Genomic DNA, 10,908 nt, shown 5'->3' on the forward strand with positions numbered 1-10,908 from the left:
GACCGAGTAACTCTAATAACTCCTGACCGAACCTATTAAATAACCCCTTACCAAGTAACTCGAGTAACCCCTACCCAATTAAGTCAATTAACTCGGACTACGCGATGTGACCAGCCACACATACCAATTTGTGTGGAAAGAAAATGAAAAGTCACCTTCTCCCGCCTCACACCTCTTTTTCCTTCCCCTCCCTTTTCTTTCACTATTGTTATCCAAAATAAATTTACTATTGGAGAAAATCAAACATTAATTTGCCATCTTGTGTTTAATTTTCCCCATTTATTTCTTTGAGAAATCACCAACTCACATGTAATTGTTCAACTTAAGCTTTTAATGCGTTACTTGGTATGTAACCATGTAAGTGTTACTTGTGAGCATGTACAGTGGTATAATGGACCTGAACACTGTGGTTAGATAGATATAGGGAAAGGACGGGAAGAAAGAATGATAGCTTTCCTTCCAAATCTCTCCACAGTTAGATTAATTTCTTACAATTTAATCTCTCGATTTCCTCCATTTATCTCCCCTTCAATTCCCTTCCTTTCTCATTTCACATCCAAATGAAATAAATTTCATCCCTCCAATTCCATTTTCCTTCCTTTCCCGCCATTTCTTCCATGCAAACAAAGCATCAGTCCTTGATAATAATGACATGGAAAGATTCACAGGTGCATTATTTATCTTATTAAGATACTTTGAAATAATAAGACAACTATATTCGAACAGAAGAGACAAGTATTTCTCAATTCATTCTTAGCACCATTCTCTGCAGCTGTCTCATCCAAGCTCATGCAATTGATGCAGTCACGCAGAGGTAATTCAGGTTAGTTGTAGAACAGCATGTATGAAATACGAAACAAGCCTCTAAGTCCTTTAAAGGAAGGCAATTGCCTGAAACTCAGCGTGGAAAAACAGAGAACACATTATAAGGAAAGCAACTGTTGCAACTCAGCACAAAAAAACAGCGAGCACACCTTACATAGATGCTTGAAGGATGGAAGAACATTTAATCATAATTATATAATCAATACACAAAGCACTAGTGTTAAGCATACTCTACCTTTCGTGAAATAAATGGAAAGGAAAACAAAAATGCGAAAGAATAAAGAAGAAAATAGGGCTCTTCGGATTTGTTGTAGCTTATTTACACTAAACAAAGCTAAAGCTTTAGAATATACGTGGCTCATCGTGAAATACCCGAGCTTCCTTTTCTCATAGTGTTGATGAGGAAAACTTCTCCCTCGAATTGCTTGATCCAATTAAACACAGAAAGGTTTATAAGAGACTCGAGAAATTCTTACTTATTACACACCTGCGTCCTCTGAGCCCCTTCGTGTCTCCTTGAGGCTGGTGGTTTACATACACTTGAGAGCAGAAAATCTATGGACAGAGGGATGAAAAAGCATCATGCCCTTTTTGCAGTCTTTGCAGGGCAGATATGTACTTGTGGAATCCACTCAAAGAAGGAAAAACATGGGAGGAAACTAGATCTATGTACTTACACAGGAACCACTTCAGAATCTTGATTATCTTCACAATGCAGTACTAAGCCCTCGACATACATTGGAAGGAGGCATCGTAACCATTGACAACCTGTAGAGAGCGGTTCTGAGGGTGGTACAATCATGAGGATATTCTCATGGCGCCGAACAATGCCCATGACACTGACAGTACTGCCTTCTTTAACATACCTGAACAAGTGAAGAGAAGGAACTGTCAAGAATGGACATTAGGTTTTAGTTCTACTCAAAGCAAAAACTTGAACACCCTCTACAGCTGCCGCCCCAATGGACCAGTTCAGCCCAGTCCTGACCAGGGGTGAGGAAGCACAGGACACAGGTATGGCCTTGAAAGTTGCAAGTTCTGAAACAGGTCTGCTTTTCCGCTCAAAAGAGAGCAACAAGCCTAAATCAATTACCTAATTTATCAAAAAAAACGTTTTTAAAAACACTGACTGACTGCAAAATGGCCTATACACACATCACACAGCACACAACCAGGCAGCCAGGCATTGTCCAATTCTACCTTGTCCAGAACAATCTCAGCCCTGGTCCCGCATAACTGAACCATCACAAGCCTAATTTTCAGGACAGGCCCAGGGTCAGCTCAGAACTGTGGCCACCACTTTTAACACATCAAAGCTACCAACCTAATTGTTTTGGTTAGAACTAATTATATAAAGGTGCAACCTAAAAGAAAATGACATTTTACTGTCTCTTGTTTCTTTGGATGCTTTCCTTAACAAGCCATGCCAATAGAAATGGAGGATTTCCTTCGACACATAGGTAGTAAAAAGCTAGAGTAACGCTAGGCAGAGGAGTAATACCCTTCTTTTAGGCGCATTATGCGGTCATCACTAGAAAGACTTCGATCAGCTAGCCACTGCAAGAAGTTTGGAGACAAGTCTCGCTTTTCTTTTGTTATGTCGACAACAGTTGCAGTTTCCACTAAAGGGGCCACCTTTGCTCCATAACCAGCTTTAACGAGGGCTCTTAATCCGGAGTGGAAATCTGATACATAAAAGTCTGCAACATATTTCTGCAAATATAATACAAATGTTTTAGATACAGCAGCTGCTAAGAAAAAATGCAATAAGATGGATATTTTTCACAAAAATAGATTTTTTCACAAGTCATAGCAGATTGAATCACACAAATTGGAATGGTCTCAAAGGAAAGCAAAAGCAAATAAATTTTCTATACACCTAAATTCAGGTAATGTGGTATTCCAGAGAAAGAAAACTCAACACCAAAAAAGTTTGACACCAAGACCAAACCCGCTTATGAAAGAATTTGTAAGTAGGTGTTTGGTATAGGTTCGGAATCACCCAAACCCACACCACTTGTTTTGTTCATGTATTTTTGCAATTTTTATACCTAGGGGATCCATTCTCCAAATCCCCAAGGTATCAGGTCTTCATGGTATCAGGTCCTCATACCCGGGGGGGGGGGGGGGGGGGGGGGGTGGTGGGTGGGTGGGGGGAGGAAAAAAACCCCAAGTCTGGAATCAACAAAAACATTAAAACAATTATATCTGTATTTCCGTAGGCTATCAATGCTACTCCACAATTGCCTTAATCTCCAACACTCAATCTAAGTTACCAAACTCACTCCATGAAAATCAGCAACCTTCAAGTCAACCAATTGCCCAACATTGCTGCAGGCTAGAAACTGCCATATCCGGAAGAAAACTAATGATTTTTCTTACCTTTTTCTTTGGACTCAATCAAATAAAATTTTCTTTCGTCATTCCGATGCTTTTGGTGATGAGTCATATAGAGTATGATTTGGAGCTATATTGCTCGTGATTTGAGATGTGGGCAACAAATATTTAAGTTTGTTTTTGAAATTATGTGAACATCAGTATAGTGCCCCAATATAGAACGTGTGACAGAGAGAATGTTAATTTTTATTTTGGCTAATGAGATTAACTTTAAGTTTTTATGCAACTAAACACGTGATTTTAGGTATGTTTTTCTTGGTATGAATCAATCCAAAACAATGAGTTAGATACCTAACCTCGCACCTAATACTAACAAATGAATCAACCCCACACCCCACACCCCACCCCCCAACTAATGAGTTGTTAGCCAGATTGAAACACAAAATTGTTTGATCAAACAAAACATGGAATCTTGGTGAAGTAGAGTTCCAAATTCAAAATATTTAAAGCAAAAATAAAAATACTACTTCTGCTTCATATTATGTGCAACATTTACTAAAATGGCTACTACACATCATGTGCAACAATGTTTCTTTCCTTTAAAAGTTGGCATTTCTTTTTCTCTCTTCTCATCACATGCATCTCTAACTTTCATCTCCATTCAACTCACAAACAAATTATTTCTAGGAGTCGGTGAGAACCTAAGCTTACTTTTAATTCATCTGCACGATTGCCAGCTACGAAGGGTAACTCAACTTCATTGGTATCGCTGGAACTTAAATTAATTAAAGAGAGAAAAGGATTATGACAGTATTGATTATTAATGATAATGATAAAGATCCAAGGATAGAACGTGGCTCATAAAAGATAATAGCAATAGATGATAGTGTCAATCATTTGACTTTTAAAAGTAGAAAATCAAAATCTGACATTTTTCTTCTAGACTGGTTTTGGAGTAACCAAAACTAGAGAGTTATATATATACCTAATAAGCCACTTACAATAAAGTCCAACAAGATCTTACATTTCAATAACAGCAATATCTATGCTATATACAACTGCCCCAAAAAGAACTAAGTTAACTGACCTCTGAATGCCTGCATCCCCATGAGAGGCAACGATGTTTGGTGTTTGCATCCTTCCCACCCCATCCTTTGTACTCATACAGCTCAGTTGATACATACACACACCTAGGTACCCTCTGGAACGACGATTCAAGAGGTATACTGCCACATGTAACAACCTGCATCCAGACATATAATATACTTCACAGCTAATAAAATATACAAAAGGAGAAAAAAAAAATATACATTAATAACTACAAAATATTTTAACAGTTATATACTTATATATCCAGTAGGGACATTCAGTGCTAGATAAAATAACATGGTTTTGACTTTTGAAACTGATGTGTTTACGAAATATCCAGCAATTACATATGTTAAGTAAAAACAGTAAACATAAAAACCACAACACAAGTAATTTCACAGTTACAAAGCACAGATGACTGATGAGTGATGAGCACATAACTTTGAAGTTCTTTTTTTCTGAGAGTATGAAGAGAAGATTTAATGGGAAAGGAAGTGCCACTGCTGCTATCATAATTACTATGGTAGTAAATTGCTTGTCACTAAAGGTCATAGGCCAATCCACACCAAAATAAGATTCTAAGTAGGTTTACTTTAATAAATTCAGAAAAAATAAGTTCAATTCATTAAAAATAATTTCAGAAAAAGTAGACAGTTCAGTAATAATGAATTCAATTTTGTAAAATAAGTTTGATCGAGTAAAAATAGGTTGAATTCAATAAACAAGTTCAATTCAGTAAAAATAAGTTTAGGGTCAGCAAATATAAATTGAGGAAAAAAAGGTCTAAGTATACGTTTCATCTTGCAGTTGTATGCAACAAAATTTCGTTTCAGGGGAAGATATGTATGTATCATGGTAAGAATGATAACATAAAGAAAGAAAATGGCTCAACTAATATAAATTAAAATCACAATATTCAAATAGGCACATAAATTGCCAAGAACATGAGCAAAAATCAGTCAATCACCGTTTAGAGGTGGTAGCCTTGCGCGAATATTATTCACTACGGTGGCAACAAATCAAATATCATGGCCCACTAGATTAGACAAAAAAATTAAAAAAAAAAAGTAAAAAAAACTACTAAGAGTTGGAACCTAAGTTTTCTTCTGCCCATTAAATGCTGTCCTATCAATGCAGTTCAATACAATGAAAAGAATTCTCTGCTCTACTCAAAATCAGATAAATTGTAATTGTTTACCTATCACACTGGTTGAGGGCATGCACAAGCATTTCAGATAACCAATTTGGTTTTATGCCTGGGAGATCTACTATGGAGGCAATCCATTTGATAAGACAAATGATGGAGTTTTATAGGGTAAAGAAGAAAGATCTTCATATGGTCTTTATTGATTTAGAGAAGGCATATGACAAGGTGCCAAGAGAGATACTTTGGTGGGCAATGTTGAAGAAAGGTATCCCACGAAGGTATGTAGACCTAGTTAAGGATATGTATCGGGATGTGTCAACAAATGTGAGGACATGCGGAGGGTTGACAAAAGATTTCCCTATTACAATCGGATTGCATCAAGGGTCTGCATTAAGCCCTTTTCTTTTTGCAACGGTTCTAGACGAATTAACTAGACCAATTCAAGATGAGGTTCCATGGTGTATGCTGTTCGCAGATGATATCGTTTTGGTGGATGAGACTAAGGATGGGGTTAATGTCAAGTTGGAGCAATGGAGGCAAAGGTTGGAATCTAGAGGGTTTAAGCTAAGTCGGAGTAAGACTGAATATTTGGTATGTCGTTTTGGCACTCAGAGGGGGACAAGCAATGAAGTGGTGAGTTTGGATGGAAAGGATTTGACCATGAGTGAATGTTTTAAGTACCTAGGGTCGATCATCCAGAAGAATGGTGACATTGATCAAGACGTGACCCACAGGATTAAGTCAGGGTGGCTTAAATGGAGAGCGGCCACGGGAGTGCTATGCGACCGCAGCATTCCCTTAAAGTTGAAGGGAAAATTCTACAGGACTGCCATAAGACCAGTGTTGCTCTATGGTACAGAATGTTGGGCTTCTAAGAAAGAGCATATTAAAAAGATGGAGGTTACGGAAATGCGCATGTTAAGGTGGATGTGTGGAAACACTTTAAGAGATAGAATCAGAAATGAGGTTATTCGCAAGAAAGTAGGTGTGGCGGGCATTGTAGATAAATTAAGGGAAAATCGTCTGCGTTGGTTTGGACATGTAAGACGGAGACCCGAGGGTGCACCGGTGCGAAGAGTGGAAGAGTGGGACCATGGAGGGATTAAACGAGGAAGAGGGAGACCAAAGATGACTTGGTTGGAAGGAGTGAGGAAGGATATGAAGTGCATGGATTTACGTGAGGATGAAGTTTTGGATCGTAAGGGATGGAGGAGAAAGATTTATGTTGATGACTACACGGAATAATCAAATTTGGTTCATGTTAGCCGACCCCACTTTTGGGATTAAGGCTTTGATTGATTGATTGATTGATTTACCTATCACACTGATACTGATGGATGCAAAGGTGATTCGGCTACTGGATATTAGGCAACCTAATAATTATAGATAGCATTAGTGCATCACGTATTGCTAAGCTGCTTAATTCAATAATTATCACTGGCCACTATCAATAACTCTCTCTCACAATGTAATTTCTTTAACTTCTATTAATAATGATTATAATAATAAAAGTAAAATTAAAAACTTTGCAGATAAGGACATGAGACAGTAATACAACACCATAATGACAAGAGTTCAATAATTTATGATTTTCATTTTTTTTGGGGGGTGATTTGAACAGCAGGACATAGTTCATCAATCAACAAAAAGCGACAGTCATGTGTCAAACTTCATTACATAAGGTCAATGGCTTCTTTCTCCTTTTCATGACAAAGTCCAAGATCCTGTAAATCTATAAAGCATACTGCATACTACAGTGGCCCTGTCAATAGCAGAAGCTGAAAACAAGTATATTGAAAGGGTTGCCAGTAAATTGACATTGGCTTTCCAAACTATATTCAAGTTTATTGTTCCTAGGGTCGCTCCCATTCCTCTCAAACAATCTATACTGCAGATTTGCAAGAAACTTTTCAAAATGGACTAGGCACATAGAGGCATAGAGTTTAATTGTCATTATGTCAGAGAGCAATTACAGCAGTCTAGTTGCCCCTGAACATGAGCCAATTACAGAACAATTACCAGATTTTTTCTTCAAGGCTTAGCCTGCCCTCATAGTTATCTTCCTTACACTTTCCAATTTGGGGCAGGCGTTGAGGCAGTGTGTTGATAATCAGCAAGCTCAGTAAGGTGGATTATACAACAAGTGATAAGCAAAGCATACTCCCTCCCTCCCATAATCTTTACAACATTTTCTGTTTTTGGTTTTTCTCAAACTTTTTGCTCCATTTCTCACAAGGTAATTTTCTCTCTACTATTTCACAAATGGTGAGGACTCACACTACCTTTTAACAATTTTCTCGCAACTTTTCACTCTCCTTGGTTTGTGTCAAACACCCCATGGTGCAAAGACTATGGAACAAAGGGAGTAGTAGTTGTAAATGTCTTGCTGACTGCTTTACTTTGTTAGAAATATCGGCAAAAGCTAATTAAGTCTAATTTTTGAGTTGGGAATATTGACAACTCTTTGGCTGGTGGAAACTGTTACTTGTAACAGTTGTAAGAGAGCATGAGTAGCTTATTCTGTTGATCACACTCCCTACTAGCATACCAATTAAAAAAAGGTAAGGGAACTGTTTCACTTGTTCAAAATCCTTATTAGACATACTTGTATTAAACAAAATTGTAACAGTCTAATTACCAAGGCAAAGCATAATAGACACACCAGCAATCCCAAAACTATCAAACATATAATAGACCTTCAGTCTTTCAGACAGCCCATTCCATAGGACCCAGGGCAAATCTAACTAGATCCTTGAATCAAAACATATATGATGATGTTAATGCTCATACCGCATTTGCAATTGCTAGTATAATCTTTGAAGAGAGTATTTCACCTGTGACAATTAAGAACCTTAATTTTGCGACTTTGTCAGCCTATTAGTTTAGAATACTTGGTTCTCTTCTATGATATCTTCTGACTGTGGAGTGAGGACACATTCTATGGACTATTTGTCCTCTCTTCAGATAAATTTTGTCATATTTTTGCATCTGCAAAGGCCAGGGCAGTTGAAAAGGAGGAATACTAGTCCATAAATTCAGAAATCATGATTGATCCCATCTTCTTAAGTACCCAATATTGGTGATCAATCATTCAATTTTCATGTTGCTTGCTTGGGTAGCTACTATTGGCCTTTCCAGAAACTCCAAGTAAACCTAAGAGAAGTATCACTAGTAGAATCCAACTTAGGCATCTGCACCTCGAATTGGTCACAACAGGAACTACATTAGCCATCAGCAAGAAAGCTAGCTAAACCTCATCCTGCAGTAGCTTTCCATTGCCTTTTTTCACTACTTGGAATACTGGTTAGTCTCCAAAATTCATTACTTAAGACCAAAGGATCCTGATTAAAGTTGACTCCCAATCCATGAGTTTAAATAAACATAACCCCTGGACACTACCACCTAGAGCCAGTACGATAAGATTTCCAATAGTCATCATGCCCAGTTCACAACACCAAATTTATGCAGAACTCAAGCTGAATCCCTTTGATGATAGCTAAAAGAAGTTAATAAATTTTGTTTCTCCCTTTAACCCAAGAAGAATAAACTATCAGTCCCTGCCCTCACTTGCAAGATTCAAGTGAAACTTACAAGTGGTCTGCTCCCCTTCACTTAATGAGAACTTCAGAAGGCACATGGATAGACTTAACCACCATAAAACCTTTCTTGCAAATGCAAATTCAAGATATAAATATTATTAGACCAGCTCAGGGAACCATGTGCAGAAGCACATATTAAACTATTAGCATTCAACAACTTCAAAGGCACAGCAGATCCCAAATAGCCTGAGAAGATAACAACCCAATCATTACAGCACTCGATAAGCCCAATTCTCACTACCCTTGTAAGTTGTAAACCCGAGCATTCAAATGCTTGACTAGCACCCAAGACTTGTGAAAAGCAAAATAGCTCAACCCCACTTCTCTTTTCCATTGATCAATGAATAATACTCCACAACTTTTGCCAATGACTAGTTCTATCAATGAAATGACTACAGAAAAAGAATGAATCATTAACCAACTACACAACAGTATGCTTACCTATGAAGCAAGTATTTTGTCCACACCTTTTACCTACTACTCACTACTAAAGGAGTTTAAGCCCAAATTTCATCTATGAAAATGACTAAATGGAATGAAGCAAATGCCGAATTATAGCAATCAACATTAACCAAGTCAAAACCAATGAGTAATGACATCACATAAAAAAGGCTCTAAAATGACAACATAACAAAAAACAAAACAAAACATATCATTGTCATCATCATCAATCACAAAATAGAAACTTATCAATTGATCAAAAATTTAGCACAGAAAATGGACTTACCCCAGTAACCTTGACAAACTGGCCATCAACAGCACCTCTAAGCTCAGCATCAGGGAACTTTTTAACAAAACCCAAGATTGCCCTCTTCCCCCAAGCATAATTCCACCCTAGCCCCATGAAAATCGGAACCAAAATCGCGGCGAAAACCACCAAGATCACAGCTTTCTTAACGGCAACCATCAGAAACACACCAATCAACAAACCCATCAACACCACAATCCCAAGTACCCACACTGCCCCTCTTGAAACCCTCATCCAATACTTCAACCCTTCACTCCCTAAACTAGTGACAGCTGTCCCATACACCATCTTCCCTTGTCCCCCACCCCCAGTAGGACCCACTTGTGGCTGACCCGGGTCGAGCTGACCCGACTTCCGAATCGGGCCGGAGGTGATGAGCCCTGTCGGTGGGAGCGAAAGTGGGCCCGAAACCTTCTTGGTGAAGGACCCCGAGTTGCTGAGGCGAGGAGGGAGTGGGCCGGAGTTGGGCCCGGATCGAGCTGACCCGGAGTTGGGCTGGGATGAGGCACGAGAAGGTGGCGGCCGAGGAGAGGAGAGAGAAAGCGAGGAGGAAGATGTTGCGGTGGTGGTGTTGGAGCGTGGAGTGGCGGAGGTAATGTCGAACATCTTGCCGAGTTCGCCGGATTTCTTGATGTCGCCGCCAGTGTACGGCACCGCCCGTGCGGCCATTGTGGGCGGGCGCTCTTTGGGCTGGGAGTCGGGCCGGCCCGACACAAAGAGCCCGTTTCTGAGCTGATGGGATTGAGTGCGGCTTCCCATTATGAAGAACAAAGAGAAAGTGAGTGAGAGAAAGAGAGTGATGAAAGCGGGTGAGGAGAGGAAAGAGAGAAAGTGAGTGTGAGTGTGAGTGTGAGTGTGAGTGTGAGTGAGTAAGGATTTTTGGGGGTAGATGAAATTACGAAAATGGGGTTTAGATTGGAGAGTCGGTGACAAAGACTTGTCACTTGTGCTTCCTTGTTTGGGTTTGTGTATAGACCCGTATAATTTTTACTCGACCTGCAAATCCGATTTTAATCTGATCTGTTTCGTAGGTTTTAATTCTTTTTAACACATTTTTTGACCCGTAACTCAAAAACCGTTTAACATGCTTATTTGATAGTCAATCCGACCCAACCCGATCTGTTTTGTGGGGTATTTTTTTACAAAAAAAAAAAAAAAAAATA

At 38.9% G+C, this 10,908-nt stretch overlaps 1 protein-coding gene across 1 annotated transcript; it reads right to left on the minus strand.

Annotated features, from left to right (window-relative positions):
- Positions 1 to 987: 987 nt before the first annotated feature.
- LOC145587659 (protein SHOU4-like) lies at positions 988 to 10,587 on the minus strand. Its single transcript, XM_081644373.1, has 4 exons — positions 9,725 to 10,587; positions 4,250 to 4,405; positions 2,327 to 2,538; positions 988 to 1,691 (listed from the first exon to the last, which is right to left on the minus strand). Exons 1-4 carry the CDS (start codon positions 10,502 to 10,504, stop codon positions 1,499 to 1,501), a joined length of 1,341 nt encoding a protein of 446 aa, XP_081500499.1. The 5' UTR covers positions 10,505 to 10,587; the 3' UTR covers positions 988 to 1,498.
- Positions 10,588 to 10,908: the final 321 nt, after the last annotated feature.

The sequence above is a fragment of the Chenopodium album genome, chromosome 17 (assembly GCF_948465745.1).
Source record: "Chenopodium album chromosome 17, dcCheAlbu1.1, whole genome shotgun sequence".
In the NCBI taxonomy this organism is placed as follows: domain Eukaryota; kingdom Viridiplantae; phylum Streptophyta; class Magnoliopsida; order Caryophyllales; family Amaranthaceae; genus Chenopodium; species Chenopodium album.